The sequence below is a fragment of the Oncorhynchus nerka genome, linkage group LG15, assembly GCF_034236695.1.
Source record: "Oncorhynchus nerka isolate Pitt River linkage group LG15, Oner_Uvic_2.0, whole genome shotgun sequence".
In the NCBI taxonomy this organism is placed as follows: Eukaryota; Metazoa; Chordata; class Actinopteri; order Salmoniformes; family Salmonidae; genus Oncorhynchus; species Oncorhynchus nerka.
This window is the reverse complement of record NC_088410.1, coordinates 67,364,031-67,381,558: the sequence shown is the minus strand read 5'-3', so window position 1 is coordinate 67,381,558 and position 17,528 is coordinate 67,364,031. Positions and strand designations below refer to the sequence as shown.

At 42.9% G+C, this 17,528-nt stretch overlaps 2 protein-coding genes across 3 annotated transcripts in view; one reads left to right on the top strand and one right to left on the bottom strand.

Annotated features, from left to right (window-relative positions):
* Nucleotides 1-6,103: 6,103 nt before the first annotated feature.
* On the top strand, nucleotides 6,104-7,716 carry LOC115142326 (transcription factor Sp5-like). Its single transcript, XM_029681731.2, has 2 exons — nucleotides 6,104-6,178; nucleotides 6,562-7,716. Exons 1-2 carry the CDS (start codon nucleotides 6,104-6,106, stop codon nucleotides 7,714-7,716), a joined length of 1,230 nt encoding a protein of 409 aa, XP_029537591.2.
* Nucleotides 7,717-9,458: 1,742 nt separating this feature from the next.
* LOC115143171 (rho guanine nucleotide exchange factor 25-like) overlaps nucleotides 9,459-17,528 on the bottom strand; it is a 59,362-nt gene continuing 51,292 nt past the window's right edge. For both annotated transcript variants that reach the window (XM_065001821.1, XM_065001822.1), the window contains 4 exons: nucleotides 17,143-17,323; nucleotides 13,981-14,186; nucleotides 12,851-12,958; nucleotides 9,459-10,840 (listed from right to left, as the gene is read on the bottom strand). In XM_065001821.1, the coding sequence (XP_064857893.1) occupies nucleotides 10,724-10,840; nucleotides 12,851-12,958; nucleotides 13,981-14,186; nucleotides 17,143-17,323 (612 nt within the window). In that variant the 3' untranslated portion in view covers nucleotides 9,459-10,723. The remainder of the gene's footprint in view (nucleotides 10,841-12,850; nucleotides 12,959-13,980; nucleotides 14,187-17,142; nucleotides 17,324-17,528) is intronic.

The following is a 17,528-nucleotide window of genomic DNA, read 5'->3' as shown; positions in this document are numbered from 1 at the left end:
ACATTTCAGTCAGAACCTCTCTCATTAATGCCAGAGAGAGAGGTATGAAAGCCTGTTTGTTGATGTGGTATGCTACCCCTCCACCCAGCCTGTTCTAACAGCCTGGTCTCATAGACTAGATGTAACATAGTAAATGTAAATCCAGGACACTCAAATGAATATATCTTAGATTTGGAATGGTTACATAAGACAGAGGGTTACTTAAGGAAAGTAGAGTGATTGGTAGGGTGGATGGGCAGGTGTATAACATGAGTGTTTAGCAACCCAAAGGTTGGATGTTTGAATCTCATCACGGACAACTTTTGCATTTTAGCAACTTTGCAATTACTTACTACTTTTTAGCTACTTTGCAACTACTTAGGGGCAGGGTTAGCTAACATGCTAACCCTAACCCCTATCTTAGCTAACCATAGCCACCTAACTAACATTAGCCACCTAGCTAACGTTAGCCACAAACAATTGGAAGTCATAACGTATCATACAGTACGCTAATTCTTAACATATTGTACTAATTGCAATTTGTAACATATCATATGAACTGAAATTCCTAACATATCATATAAAATGGATGATGGACGTAACCACCGGTGTGATTAATACCTCTGAGGGTTTAGAGCTTGAGGTTGTCACCTTACACAAGTACTTAGGAGTATGGCTAGATGGTTCACTGTCCTTCTCTCAGCACATAACAAAGCTGCAGGCTAAAGTTAAATCTAGACTTGGTTTCCTCTATCATAATCGCTCCTCTTTCACCCCAGCTGCCAAACTAACCCTGATTCAGATGACCATCCTACCCATGGTAGATTACGGAGATGTAATTTATAGATCGGCAGGTAAGGGTGCTCTCGAGCGGCTAGATGTTCTTTACCATTCGCCATCATATTTGCCATCAATGCTCATTATCGAACACATCACTGCACTCTGTACACTTGTGTAAAAACTGGTAATCTCTGTATACCCGTCACAAAACCCACTGGTTGATGATTATTTATAAAAACCTCTTAGACCTCACTCTCCCCTATCTGAGATATCTACTGCAGCCCTCATCCTCCACATACAACACCTGTTCTGCCAGTCACATTCTGTTAAAGGTCCCCAAAGCACACACAAGGTGAAATAGTTAGATTTTTTTTTTATATTAAAATCCCTGGGTCGCTCCTCTTTTTATTTTGCTGCAGCTAGCCAATGGAACGAGCTGCAACACACACTCCACCTGGACAGTTTTATCTCAATCTCTTCATTCAAAGACTCAATCATGGCCACTCTTACTGACAGTTGTGGCTGCTTTGTGTGATGTATTGTTGTCTCTACCTTCTTGCCCTTTGTGCTGTTGTCTGTGCACAATACTGTTTGTACCCTGTTTTGTGCTGCTACCATTTTGTGTTGCTAACATGTTATTGTTATGTTGTGTTGCTACCATGCAGTGTTGTCATGTGTTGCTGCCTTGCTATGTTTTTGCCTTAGGTCTCTCTTTATGTCTGAGATCCCCAAAGATTGGAAAGCCGCCGCGGTAATCCCCCTTTTCAAAAGGGGAGACACTCTAGACCCAAACTGTTACAGACCTATATCCATCTTGCCCTGCCTTTCTAAAATCTTCGAAAGCCAGATTAATAAACAGATCACCGAACAATTCAAATCCCACCATACATTCTCCACTATGAAATCTGGTTTCTGAGCTGGTCATGGGTGTACCTGAGCCACGCGCAAGGTCCTAAATGATATCATACCCGCCATCGATAAAAGACAGTACTGTGCAGCAGGATACATCGACCTGGCCAAGGCTTTCGACTCTGTCAATCACCGCAATCTTATCGGCAGACTCAACAGCCTTGGTTTCTCAAATGACTGCCTCGCCTGGTTCACCAACTACTCCTCAGATAGAGTTCAGTGTGTCAAATCGGAGGGCCTGTTGTCCGGACCTCTGGCAGTCTCTATGGGGGTGCCAGAGGGTTCAATTCTCGGGCCGACTCTCTTCTCTGTATATATCAATGATGTCGCTCTTGCTGCTGGTGATTCTCCGATCCACCTCTACGCAGACGACACCATTCTGTATACTTCTGGCCCTTCTTTGGACACTGTGCTAACAAACCTCCAAATGAGCTTCAACGCCATACAACTCTCCTTCCGTGGCCTCCAACTGCTTTTAAATGCAAGTAAAACTAAGTGCATGCTCTTCAACCGATTTCTGCCTGCACCCTCCCGCCCGACTAGCATCACTATTCTGGACGGTTCTGACCTAGAATATGTGGACAACTACAAATACCTAGGTGTCTGGTTAGACTGTAAACTCTCCTTCCAGACTCACATTAAGCATCTCCAATCCAAAATGAAATCTAGAATCGGCTTCCTATTTTGCAGCAAAGCATCCTTCACTCATGCCGCCAAACATACCCTCGTAAAACTGACTATCCTACCGATCCTTGACTTCTGTGATGTCATTTACAAAATAGCCCTCAACACTCTACTCAGCAAACTGGATGTCGTCTATCACAGTGCCATCCGTTTTATCACAAAAGCCCCATATACTACTCACCACTGTGACCTGTATGCTCTTGTTGGCTGGCCCTCACTACATATTCATCGCCAAACCCACTGGCTCCAGGTCATCTATAAGTCTTTGCTAGGTAAAGCCCCGCCTTATCTCAGCTCACTGGTCACCATAGCAATACCCACCCGTAGCACGCACTCCAGCATGAAAAAAAAACATATCTGAAGCTGGAGTCTTATATCTCCCTCTCTAAATTAAGCATCAGCTGTCAGAGCAGTTTACCGACCACTGTACCTGTACGCGGTCAATCTGTACATAGCACACCAGACTACCTCATCCCCATATTATTACTTACCCTCTTGCTGTTTTGCGCCCCAGTATCTCTACTGGCATTTCATCATCTGCACATCTATCACTCCAGTATTAATGCTAAATTGTAATTATTTTCGCCTCTATGGCCTATTTATTGCCTACCTCCCTAATCTTCTACATTTGCACACACTGTACATAGATTTTTCTATTTTTTTTTCTTTTGTGTTATTGACTGTACGTTTGTTTATGTGTAACTCTGTGTCGTTGTTTTTGTCGCACTGCTTTGCTTTATCTTGGCCAGGTCGTAGTTGTAACTGAGAACTGGTTCTCAATTGGCCTACTTGGTTAAATAAAGGTGAAATAAAAAAATAATGAAATGATATAGTGTTGTCTCTCTTGTTGTGATGTGTATTTTGTCCTATATTTATATTTATTTTTTTATTTTTTTAAATCCCAGGCCCCGCAGGAGGCCTTTTGCCTTTTGGTAAACCGTCATTGTAAATAAGAATTTGTTCTTAACTGACTTGCCTAGTTAAATAAATAAAAAAATTAAAAAACATCTACCCTGGTTGCTTCTAATGATCCCTGGGATCTCTCCCCGCCCGTGCCTTGGGAACCCAGGGAAGCTGGAGATCAGGGAGAGTTCCATCTGGATCCAGGTGTATTTAAATGACGCTCCGCAGCACAGAGCAACAGCTCAAAGCGCCACGGTGTGAGACAGGGGACGCTGGGCACGACCACAGGAGCATTGTGCGCTTCACAGTTCAAAGTGAGAAAAGAGAGAGTCGTTAGCACTTCAAAGACGGTCATCTGGGATCAGTGAGAGAAACGAGTTAGAAGGAGATGGGTTGGAGGGGAAGGGGGGCAGTGGGACAGGAAATGCGAAGCAATGTAATTGACATCCTCTGTAGCGATGATGAAACACACCGCTGCGGCTGTATGAATGAGACCCAGCACTACTGCCTCAATATTGATCTACAAGTTTCTGCTTGGTTCTTATTTGCTTGGCTTTATCCCTAGATTGATATGTGAATCAAACATCTTATACCCTATTGTACAATAACCTCTAGATATAATTTACAACATTTTCTATTGGATTTAATTTCCATATGACAATTATGTGAAAAATTCATGACAAACGTTGAAGAAATCTGCCAAAAGAGTTTGTGTTATCCACTGGTGTGATAAATGTTTGTTCCATTGTCTTACATAGATGGAGGTGTCACTCCGACGCCACGCTCGTCCCTCAATCAGTGCAGGCGGGAATCGACGCGCTATATGTCGTAAAGAATGGGTTTCCACCAGCTACCTTTTATATTATAAAACGCTTTACGATCAAAACAAGCATGTTTCGAACGGCACTTATGGATTTGTAAGATGTATAAAACACAATATATAACATAATGGCCTCTTAACTGTGCCCAATTACTGTGTCTTGAACAGCTAATAATGGCTCTCTAGGTTTATTGGCACAGGGAGAGCCTGTCCCTCACATCTGTTATGACCATCTTGTCAAATCACAGTCCTTAGTGTAGAGCTAGATATAGGCCTATGTGGGGATGCCATAGAGATGTTGGGACTGACAGAAGAAGCAAACTAGATATACCTAATATATCCGTTACAATGAAATGTCCATTGTCCTATCAATTTCGAAGAATACACCTTGAAATGGAAATGCGGGTAAAAGAGATATGGAATAATAAATTGACAAATAACTACACAATGGTTATTGGCTCCTGAAATATGGTGTTATAGTTATCTAGTAAAGAAATAAAACGAATACACATGCCAGAAAATAGGCTCAATCGAAAGAAAATAAAGTATATTGTAAATTTAAAGCACGTTGCTTTGCCAATGTAACTTGACACTTCTTGCAGAGTTCTTTGAAGGAGCAAAATGGTCACCACGTAGAAAATGTTGCATCTGCGATAAGATTTGATATTGGCCTTCACTTGAACCAGTGGGAGGGAGATCGTCAGAGGGGAGGAAAACCTTCAGTTTGCTTGACTTTCAGATGCTATTGGGGCTCTTTGATCCTGGATTATTATACAGAATTAAGAAGGAAACCCCCCCAAAAACGTCAACCACCAGCTCAAATCACTTCCAAACACTTTGCAATGAAGTATCTGCCTAGTAGACATACCCCACTGGGTATGTTCAATGTCTACTTTTCATTTACGTTTGGTTGAGTTGTCAACTAACGTGAATTCAACGAGAAATCAACAAAAACAAGTTCACTCTGTCATTGGATTTAGGTTAAAAGTTCAAAATCCCATTACATTGATGACTTTTAGCAAACCCAATCCGTTTTCCACGTTGATTTAACGTCATCACATTGCTTTTTGTTGTGTGTGTGGAAACAATGTTGATTAAACTAGTTTCTGGTAGTAGGCCGAAGGTATTAGCCTTATCATAAAAATATAAATTGTGGATAGTTTGGCCATTCATTTAAATTAGCCTATCTAGGTAAACCATAAATACTGTAAAAGTTTCTGTCTGTCTCTCTGTCCACCCCCTGCCTCCCCACCCCCTCGCGCACTCTCTCTCTCTCTCAGGCTCTCTCTCTCAATTCAATATTAATTTAAATTCAAAAGGGCTTTATTGGCATGCGGAACAGATGTCTACATTGCTAAAGCAAGTGAAATAAACAATAAACAAACGTTAGAAGAAACTAATTTAACAACATCAACCAAAAAATATTAAAACTTAACAGTAAACATTTCACTAAAAAGGTTAGAAAAACATAAAGACATATCTACGTAGCCTACAGTGTTTTTTTTCACAATGTGCAAATAGTTGTAGTAGGAATAGTGGGGGAGAAAAAATAATTTCTCTCTCTCTCGCTCTCTCCCTCTCTCTCCCTGACATAGACGCACGCACACACAGTTCCTACTTTTCTGTAGGCCCACTCGTGAAAGGGATCCCGCAGAGGACACCTCTCCATAACAAGATGCTGTCAAGAATGTGTCGATTGGTCTCGTCGCACTTCAAAGGATATAGCGTTCGAGGCAATCAGTGAAGACAAGGTTTCTGAAAGTTTGTCACCTAAAATTACTGGGAGAGATAGATTGCAGAAGGGATACCACCGGAGCCCGGATTTTGGAATTGTTTCTACAATCTGTTTTTATTCTATGGTATTTTTTATTTCTTCACGATAATTTACAGAACACGTTATGGGGTTTATTTATTTTTTCAGTAAAGGAGTCTGACTGGATGAGAATTCAGACACTGCCAAATCTCGTTTTCTAGATAAGATTTTGTTTCGGTGAGCTGCGACCAGTCAAAAAGCTACATTGGCCGCAGATGCGCGTAGTAGAGACACAAAAACTGATGGCCGCTTTGCCGGGGACCGATCACTTTCTACAACCTTTCTTACAGGTGAGGAGGAAAATATGTTTGGAATGTTTTTGGAGCAAATTTGGTATAGGAGAGACATTTCAGTGTTACTTAGAGTATATTTTTTAAAGTGCCACGTGCAATAATTGATTAATTTTCTCCCTGTATCTTCTTAGGAATTCGTCCGGTTTATTAAATTGTTAACAGTATTTTACTGTTACTTTAGTTTAGTTCATTAAATACATAGAAAAAGTATAACATATATTTTAGAAATAGAAATGTTATGGTCCACTGTAAAAGGTCACCACTGCTCTATTGTTTCTCGGTAATCACTATAATATATTGATTTTGTATCTTGTTTTTTACTAGTATCAAATTCAATAGTGTACAGCATGTCTAACATCCATTATTTCTATACTCCACAGCACCGCATAGCCAGCTCCTCTCCTGAGAACGAGCCCCTTCCCCTATCCTCCTTCCTGGCCAGAACCTGTGGCCAAGCCCATCTGGGAGGCAGTGGAGTGGGGCAGGAGCGGCAACACCATCCTTATGAGGGGACCATGAGCTCCATGACTGGGATGCTCCAGCTGTGGGGAGGGGATGTGGTCCAGAGCTCTAGTCTTGGGGTCCAACAGGTGGCAACTCTGACAGTGCCAAAAGTATCTTTTCCTGGCCACATCCAGAGTGGACTGGGCCCTCACCCCCACCACCACCACCACCTCCATGAGCTGCCTCTCACCCCTCCGGCTGAGCCCTCCTCCACCCCGACTGCCTACGCCTTTGATCTCTCTCCAGGAAAGATGCTCGCTCCTCAGGTCCAGGGTAGCTCTCATACCCCATACTTCCACCACCAGAACAATAGTATTGGGCAGAACTTTCCTAACTTCCTCCAAGTTTCCACAACAAGACACCCCTACCACCCTGGTGGGTATACAGAGGAAGGTCAGCAATGGTGGAGCCTGCCGCAGACCACCAGCAGCCCCCATGGCCATCACCAACCTCACAGCCACCCCCACCATCACCACCCTCACCCCTTTGCCCTGGGCAGACAGCTGGTGTTGGGGCACCAGCCTCAGATCGCGGCCCTCCTCCAGGGCTCATCCAAGGGCTTGCTGGGCTCCACACGTCGCTGCAGGCGCTGCAAGTGCCCCAACTGCCAGTCCACTTCTGGGGGTACAGGGGCTCCAGCAAACCCAGAAGAACCAGGCCGTAGGAGGCTCCACATCTGCCACCTGCCCGAGTGTGGCAAGGTGTATAAGAAGACGTCCCACCTGAAGGCCCACCTGCGCTGGCATGCTGGGGAGCGGCCCTTCCTCTGCAGCTGGCTCTTCTGCGGGAAGAACTTCACACGCTCCGACGAGCTGCAGAGGCATCTGCGCACACACACGGGGGAGAAGCGCTTCAGCTGTCAGGCATGTGGGAAGAGGTTCATGCGGAGCGACCACCTAGCAAAACATGAGAAGACCCACCAGGGTAAGAGGGGACAGCCAGAGTCAAGGGATAGCCAGGGCCCCCAGCAGGAGGCTCCACAGCAACCGGGTGGTAGCAGAGGACCAGACAGGAACATCAAGAAGGAGTAGAGAAAAGACCAAGAGAGGTAAGCCAAGGGACTCACAGTCAGTGTGCTGTATTCTGAGACCCCCAGCGCCAGTCTCTGTGTGTGTGGAGTCCAGGTGATGAGACCCTCAGAAAGAGCAGAAAGACAGGAGGGCCAGTGTGGAGACTGAGAGTCAAGGGCAGACCAGTGATTCAATGGCCTTTCTCTTGAGAAAAAAAAACGACTTCTTGCAAACACACAAACTTTTCACTGTCAAACCATTGTCTTGACAACGTGTTTGTCATGGTCATTGTAGCCAGCATTGTCCCCGGGCCACCAGCAGGAGGCCATTCTGTTCAGCATGCCTGCCTGCCTGTGTGGAGACTCGCAATAAAAGCAGGAGGGCTGAGGTGATTGAATATTCCTTTCTCATGGACCCCTAATGGAGATAAGTGGTCTCAGAGAATGACCAAAGACATCAGAGAGGAAGTCAGAGTACAAAGATTCATGGAAATAATGCTGTTCACTATGGTTATTTTCATTCAGTCTGCCAGCAGAGTATTTTCAGTGTTACGGTTTTCAATAATAAACACTAATTACACCACAATGGTCTTTTGACTTTATTGTGTTTATATTTTAGACAGTTTGTGGTATGTGTATCTGTTGCCGGGTATATCATTTTTCATGTATCTTAAATTGTCAAATAAAACTAACCAACAAAAAAAAACCACTAGAATGTATTGTGCTATTAATTAAGCCTTCTATTTTTGATAAGTTAAAAGTATTGGCTTATTTTTAAGTGTGTATTTTTTAAAACATTTTTATTGTAATTATAAAACGTCTTATGAATGAATTTGATATGCATAGGATAAATGACATTGCAAATTCATTGGAATTTGGTTGCCAGAAAGTTAAAATAGTAGTGTGATTCGATAGACATTGATCTACATTACATGAGCATAAAATCTCAAATAAGCAAAACTAAGGTAGAGTAAAAAACAGCTTGATTTCATTCAAATAAAACAAAAAAAGAGAACACTTTTCAATAATGATAGTTCAAATGATTGTTTTGAGATGTCAATTGTTGTCAGTTACTATTTAGCCAGTTAATAATCTCTCTATGGGTAGAGGTATAGCAACAGAGAGCTCTAACAAGGAAGGAAACCTCCTTGTTTATTGGCCCCTAGCTGATACCAGTGTCCTTTGATTTAGCCGTGGTGACAGTTTATGATCCCACCCTTCCCCCGTTCGCATTTTTTCCATTCTTGCCAAATCTGACATACATTGCCAGAAACCTCAGCATTCCACCTGAAAAGCTATATCTGAACATGTGTGTGAGCATCTTCTATCCTCAGGTAGCCATATGCAATCTACCACCAGGAGCCCAATATTGAGCATTTAAAGTTGTCCCTCAACTCACCATTTGATGGCGCTAAATACCTACAGTATTTTTCCAGTACACTCAAAGACTGTCATGTAGGCAACATGAACCGCAAGCAAACACCTACGAATGTGTGAAACGTTGTTCCATTTGATGCGGAATACATCAAATTACTCTTGCTTATTGGTGCTATTGTTCACTTTTGTATTGTTTAGTGGGATTGTTGAGAGTGGTAGTATTCATTTCACAAAGGCAACCGTTAGTGTGTAAGCTATGTGAAGGAAATGGGCAAGGACGTTCCGGGTTTTTCAGGATAAGAACTCTCACTACCAGTTCCTTTTTGACAGTCTTATAACATGACCACGACCAAGATCACAAGAATGACAGGGGGACAAACAGCAGCGCAGTGTTGCATTTTGTTTTTATTGATATGGTCCCACAGAATATTATTTACATTCATAATGACATTGACAGATGAACGACCCCTTGAACTTGGTTCCCTTTTCCTCTCTCTCCTTCAGCTATGAGTGGGCTTTGTGTGAGTTTCCGTGTGTGTTCTTCAGATAACGTTGGAACAATGGCAGTGTTAAAGTAGCCGCTAAAATGAAGGAAAACGTATCAATTATTACTGTGCTGCTCGGTATGCATAGAGTAGACAATCATGACTGCAGCTGCTCAACTCCTAGACAGATTCCGTCCCACAATCAATTTCAAAACTGTACAAGGACCACAATGTCATTGCTGTATGTCAACACTCTTGACCCAAAGGCTGCTTCATGACATAGTGATGAGGATGAATTCAGGATAGGAGCGTACTGGTAAGCTATATAAAAAGAGAGACAGAGAATAGACATGCCATTATCGCCCACTAGTCTTTGCTTCCCTTCTTGTACAAAGTGATAGAAGCTGTCACACGTAGCAGTAGCATAATGGTAATATGGTTCGCCTGTTTAAGATTAAAGCAACAGTAAAGAGTTGGCGACTTAAGAAGCGGTCCCAAATGTCTATCATTTCTTTATGAAACCAAATTGTGTTAAAAATGTCACCATATGAAGTTCAATCATGTATAAACTCTTGACAAACTTAGGGGTACTGTACTGTAGAAACCATTTACAATGTGAACAGCTACCATCGCATCACAGATGCAATGTACCAGTCACACATACATACCAACATGCGCACACAAACACACTGTCAACATCAGAGACCACTGGTTACTTTTCCATTTCTCTCACAGAAACACCATAGAGGGCTGCAATTCTGCTTCACTTCTGACATCACAATAGTAAGTAGAGGTTTCAAAATAGTAGAAAATATAATATAATGACAGAAATACACACAAAATAATCCTTATTACAAGCTAGAGATACCATAGTAATAGTAATATAGCAATATTAGGGTAATCACAAGGAGTGATCCCGCCCCAGGCCCCCTGCCTGTCCTCTGTGGAGTAGAACCAGGCTAGCCAGGGGTCTCTCAGCCTGCCCCTCATTAACTCCAGGGTGAAGTCTCCTCTAGGCACAGATCTAGGATCAGCTTCCCCATCGCCCAAACCGAACCTTAGCCATTACTGGGGATAATGCAAAACTAAACTAATATCAGCATCTAGGGGCAGCTTCACCATACACCCCCTCATTCAGTATGTGAGGCCAAAGGTCATCACACATCATCAGCACTCATGCTCATGCAGAGAGAGATCTGTCAGCTGATCATTGTTGCCAGAGTGATTTGGTGCATAATCTCCTCCCTCCCCCGGCATGGGTCCATGGTATCTGTCAGTACCCCCCTGAGAAGACAGGATAAGACAGAGGCAGCATGTTCAGTTACATGCACATAGTGAAGTCATACTAAGGCCAAGAGGCTTAATATGTCAATTACATTTATATCAAAGCCTTTCAAACCATTTCCTGCAGTCAAATGACCTAGTGGCCTCATGGGTGGAATGTTATTAATCATTTTCACGATTTCACAATTAATACACTTTTTTTTTAAATGATTCTAATTTCCATGTCAAACAGTTTTGTTATATTTGCCTCTTCTTTGACGTGTATAAAGTGTAATATTGGGATGCAAACTCAAAATGGAATACATTTCAACTCTATATCTGACATGGTACATGTGTATTCTTGTTTTTAAGCCCATAACCATGTGTTTATACTTTTGTTTCAATGTAGATTTAAGACTACCAAGAAACACTGTGTGATTTAGCCCACTGCAGTAAAATGTTATTGAAACCCTACCTAGCCTTGCAGAGAGGAAAGAGGAAAGACAAACGTGGTGGTATGTTGAGTGGTTCTAAAGCAAGATCCTGTCCTTACATCAACCCTGGGTGGAGACAGGAAGAGTGACCTTACTGCACTCTAGCAGTACAAGGTTGCAGTCTGAACTCACTTAGCCTTCTGCCCTAAATCAACCTATTGCAGGAAATGATACGGAATGATATCAGTCCTCTCACCTCTATATCAATTGTAGGTTTCCAAATACACCAGAAGAATTTCAAATACCCCCCCATCTACCCACTGATAGGGCAACATTAAACTTTTTTTCAAAGGCCCGAAGGGATCTCTATTTGTCTATCTACAAGGGAGACAGAGGAGGAACTAAAATGAAGTGTGGAAATCAGGCTTGATAAGCCTCTCTGATAGGAGTCCTGTAATCAAACCCATTTCCTCCCCATTTATTTTTTTTACCTTTATTTAACAAGGCAAGTCAGTTAAGAACAAACTCTTATTTACAATGACGGCCTACCCCTGCCAAACCCTAACCCGGACGACGCTGTGCGCCGCCCTGTGGGACTCCCAATCACGGCCGGTTGTGATACAGCCTGGGGAGAGTCTGGCTAAATAGAATAAACTACCAGCCAGGGCACTGGGCTAGTTATCCCCAGGAACTGAAACATCTGTTCCCATGTATTCCCATAAATAAATCAAAAAAGAGATATGTGATCATGTTATTTTCCAATATAATCTATTTTTGGCTTGAAGGGAGGGAAAGGGAATACCTAGTATGCATTCGGCCAAAATGTCTCTTCCGCATTTAACCCAACCCCTCTGAGTCAGAGAGGTGCGGGGGGCTGCCTTAATCCATGTCATGGGCACCCATGGAGCAGTTGTTGTTGGGGGTTAATGCTCAACGGCAGAACAGCAGATTTTTCTGCCTTGGCAGTTGTGGATTCAAACCAGTGACCTTAGCGTTAATGGCACAACACTCTTAACCACTAGGCTACCTGCCGCCTTAGTTGTGATCAATTTGCAGTGTACAAATTATTATAAGTATGTTCCGGCCTCCCGACCATCTGCTCTGACAAAACATTGGCCTGCAGCTGAGTCTAGTTGCCTACCCCTGCTTTATGGGTTCTATAGTGTTTTTATAGGAACTGACCACATATCAGTGTGACAGCCTGCCAGGGTGCTGTTAGTATTGTAACCCTGGCTGGGAACAACAACAGGATATCTCCCATTAGGAAAGAATGAGAGGGCTGCCCCAGTCATTTCCCTTTAGCACTGACAACCACGACAACCCCAGGCCAATGTCCAGGGGGATTATATGATAAAACAGTAAAGAGCTATTTATAAACTAAACTATTTGCTGATCTGTTTGTGATCTGAAGTGATGAAAGAGTTTATGGGAGCATTGGGAGGTTAATGACAGAGATCCTACTCATGGTGGTGAGTCCTAAGTTAAATAACTTACACTTTCCTGTACTGTAAATCAATTATATTTCTGTAGAAATTTGTGGTCAATCTCAAAATAGGACTTGGGGATAGTAGTATTTCCCTGCAGTGTGGTTGAGTACCTGCAAGCTGTGCTGGGCAGGGGGGTGCAGGCCATTGCTGAGCTGTTGAGGGCTGGTCAGAGGGAGATGGGAGGGACAGGGTGTCGCAGGGCTAAGATACAGCGGGGACTGAAGGAGATAAAAGATAAAAGAGGATTGAATAACAAAGAGAGAGAGAGGGAGAGAGAGAGAGATGAACCCGGAGAAGAGTTCCCTAAGCAAGCTGGTCCTGGGGCTCTGTTCACAAACACAAACAGACCCCACAGAGCCCCAGGATAGCAACAAAATTTGACCCAACCAAATCATGAGAAAACAAAAAGATAATTACTTGACGCATTGAAAAGAATTAACAAAAAACAGAGCAAACTAGAATGCTATTTGGCCCTAATCAGAGAGTACACAGTGGCAGAATACCTGACCACTGTGACTGACCCAAATTAAGGAAAGCTTTGACTGTATAGACTCAGTGAGCATAGCCTTGCTACTGAGAAAGGTCGCCGTAGGCAGACCTGGTTCACAAGAGAAGACTGTGCTCACTGCCCTCAAAATGAGGTGGAAATGGAGATGCACTTCTCAACCTACTGACAAATGTATGACCATATTAGAGACACATATTTCCCTCAGATTACACAGACCCACAAAATTCAAAAACAAATCCAATTTTGATAAACTCCCATATACATTGGATGAAATAACACAGTGCGGAATCACAGCATCAGGATTTATGACCTGTTGATCGGTCATAAACCTGTTGTTTATGACCGATATTTAAGTTAATTTATTTTCCCTTTTTTACTTTAACTATTTGCACATTGTTACAAGACTGTATATAGACATAATATAACATTTGAAATGTATTTATTATTTTGGAACTTGTGTGAGTGTAATATTTACTGTTCACTTTTTATTGTTTATTTCACTTTTGTTATTCCATTTCACTTCAAACATATGTTTCCCATGCCAATAAAGCCCCTTGAATTTAATTTAATTTAATATAATTTAATTGAGAGGGAGAGAGAGAGAGAGATAATGTGGGATTTAAATTAAATATATTATATCCAGTAGTTGCTGACACTATTTAATCTTCACTTGCTATGACTATCTAGATCAGCCTAGTGAGTTTATTGTTGCAGTCAGTTGGGTAGTAGTACCTGTGTGTCTGCAGGGGGCTGGCTGGGCAGGTGGAGGGAGGGCAGAGAGGTATTGTAAGAACGCAGGTTGGGTAGCCGGTGGCGGTCAATGGAGGCAGAGGAGTGGGGTCGCAGGCCAGACGTCGGTGCAACGGGAGCATTCATGGCTCCTCTCAGGCTGTTGGACTTACTCTCCCTCCGCTGGTACTCTATAGGAGACTGGAGAGCTACGGTACACAGGAGATAGGAGACGACAGGAGGATAGTTGGAGGGATAAGAATTGAGACAAAACCATAGAGTTGACACCTAACAAATGGCACCACTAATTTATTTATTGAGCATCTATAAAATGTATCCATAAGGGAGAATCAATCAAGTAATACAGTTAATCATTTAATAAAATGAATGAATCAATTAATACATTCTATAAAACACAGCTTAAAAATATCCTGAAATCCTCAATTTCCCAAGGACATTTACCTGTGTGTGAAAAACTAGAGAAACAAATGTATTTTTTTTATTTCATTTTTTTATTTCACCTTTATTTAACCAGGTAGGCTAGTTGAGAACAAGTTCTCATTTGCAACTGCGACCTGGCCAAGATAAAGCATAGCAGTGTGAACAGACAACACAGAGTTACACATGGAGTAAACAATTAATAAGTCAATAACACGGTAGAAAAAAAAGAGAGTCTATATACATTGTGTGCAAAAGGCATGAGGAGGTAGGCGAATAATTACAATTTTGCAGATTAACACTGGAGTGATAGATGGTCATGTACAGGTAGAGATATTGGTGTGCAAAAGAGCAGAAAAGTAAATAAATAAAAACAGTATGGGGATGAGGTAAAAATGGGTGGGCTATTTACCGATAGACTATGTACAGCTGCAGCGATCGGTTAGCTGCTCAGATAGCAGATGTTTGAAGTTGGTGAGGGAGATAAAAGTCTCCAACTTCAGCGATTTTTGCAATTCGTTCCAGTCACAGGCAGCAGAGAACTGGAACGAAAGGCGGCCAAATGAGGTGTTGGCTTTAGGGATGATCAGTGAGATACACCTGCTGGAGCACGTGCTACGGGTGGGTGTTGCCATCGTGACCAGTGAACTGAGATAAGGCGGAGCTTTACCTAGCATATGGACTTGTAGATAACCTGGAGCCAGTGGGTCTGGCGACGAATATGTAGCGAGGGCCAGCCGACTAGAGCATACAGGTCGCAGTGGTGGGTGGTATAAGGTGCTTTAGTGACAAAACGGATGGCACTGTGATAAACTGCATCCAGTTTGCTGAGTAGAGTGTTGGAAGCAATTTTGTAGATGACATCGCCGAAGTCGAGGATCGGTAGGATAGTCAGTTTTACTAGGGTAAGTTTGGCGGCGTGAATGAAGGAGGCTTTGTTGCGGAATAGAAAGCCGACTCTAGATTTGATTTTCGATTGGAGATGTTTGATATGAGTCTGGAAGGAGAGTTTACAGCCTAGCCAGACACCTAGGTACTTATAGATGTCCACATATTCAAGGTCAAGGTCGGGTGCAGGCAGCGAACGGTTGAAAAGCAAGCATTTGGTTTTACTAGCGTTTAAGAGCAGTTGGAGGCCCAACTGGGATCCTACTCCCCATTTAGAACTCTACTTTTGACTAGAGTCCTATGGACCCTGTTCAAAAGTAGTGCACTAAATAGGGAACAGGATCCCATTTGGGAGACACTGAGTGCATTCGAAAAGTATTCAGACCCCTGGACTTTTTCCACATTTTGTTACATTACAGCCTTTTTCTCAAATTGATTAAAAACATTTTTTTCCTCATCAATCTACACACACTACCCCATAATTACAAAGCGAAAACAGGTTTTTAGAATTGTTTGCTAATTTATCAAAAATAAAACAAAAATACCTCATTTACATAACTATTCATACCCTTTGCTATGAGACTCGAAATTGAGCTCAGGTGCGTCCTGTTTCCATTGATCATCCTTGAGATGTTTTTACTACTTGATTGGAGTCCACCTGCCATAATTATTGATTGGACATTATTTGGAAAGGAACACACCTGTATATATAATACCCCAGAGTTTATAATGCATGTCAGATCAAAAACCAAGCCATGAGGTCGAAGGAATTGTCCGTAGAGCGCCGAGACAGGATTATGTCGAGGCACAGATCTGGGGAAAGGTACCGAAAAATTGCTGCAGCATTGAAGGTCCCCAAGAACACATTGGCCTCATTTTTAAATGGAAGACGTTACAAAGCACCAAAACTCTTCCTAGAGCTGGCCGCCTAGCCAAACTGAGCAATTGGGGGAGAAGGGCCTTGGTCAGGGAGGTGACCGAGAACCCGATGGTCTCCAGAGTTCCTTTGTGGAGATAGGAGAACCTTCTAGAAGGACAACCATCTCTGCAGCACTCCACCAATCAGGCCTTTATGGTAGAGTGGCCAGACGGAAACCACTCCTCAGTAAAAGGCACATGACAGCCCGCTTGGAGTTTGCCAAAAGGCACCTCAAGACTCTCAGATAATCAGAAACAAGATTCTCTGGTCTGATGAAACCAAGATTGAACTCTTTGGCCTCAATTCCAAGCATCACACCTGGAGGAATCCTGGCACCATCCCTACGGTGAAGCATGGTGGTGGCAGCATCATGCTGTGCGGATGTTTTTCAGTGGCAGGGACTGGGAGACTAGTCAGAATCGAGGGAAATATGAACAGAGCAAAGTACAGAGAGATCATTGATGAAAACCTTCTCCAGAGCGCTCAAGGTCTTAGACTGGGTCGAAGGTTCCTCTTCCAACAGGACAACAACCCTAAGCACACAGTCAAGACAACGTAGAAGTGGCTTCGAGATAAGACAAGTTTCTAAATATCTTTGAGTGGCCCAGGCAGAGCTCAGACTTGAAACTGATCGAATATGTTTGGAGATACCTGAAAATAGCTGTGCAGCAACGCTTCCCATACAACCTGACAGAGCTTGAGTGGATCTGCAGAGAACAATGGGAGAAACTCCCCAAATAAAGGTGTGCCAAGCTTGTTTTTCTTTTTTGCAAACATTTCTAGAAACCTGTTTTTGCTTTGTCATTATGGGGTATTGTGTGTAGATGATGAGGGGAAAAAAACAATTTAATCAGTTTTATCAAACTGTGGAATACTTTCCGAATGCAATGTATGCGGCCCGTGGTGGTAAGCAGCAGTACCGTTGAGGAAGTTCCTCTGGGTCTCCAGGATCTGGACAACGTCGTTGACCCAGGCCCTCCGAGTCTCCTGGGACGAGGCCTGCAGAACGAAGCGTGCCACGCTCCCATCAGGCCCGCGGGACGTCAGGACCAGACGACATGGGTCCTCCTCACAGTGGTCCTCCACACCCAGACAACTGAGCTGCAGCACAGAGAGACAGGGGTCACACACATTTGACATTTTAGTCATTTAGCAGACGCTCTTATCCACAGAGACTTACAGTTAGTTTGTGCATTAATCTTAAGATAGTTAGGTGGGACAACATCATATCACAGGCATACAGTAGTAAGTACGCTCTTCCTCAATAAAGTAGTTATCAGCAAATTCATGTACACAGGTCATTCTC

Bases quoted from the DNA above. Each gene is read 5' to 3' on its own strand.
- LOC115142326 (XM_029681731.2), top strand. From the start codon at position 6,104: ATGCGCGTAGTAGAGACACAAAAACTGATGGCCGCTTTGCCGGGGACC. The intron at 6,179-6,561 runs GTGAGGAGGAAA...TATACTCCACAG, and splicing joins TTCTACAACCTTTCTTACAG to CACCGCATAGCCAGCTCCTC.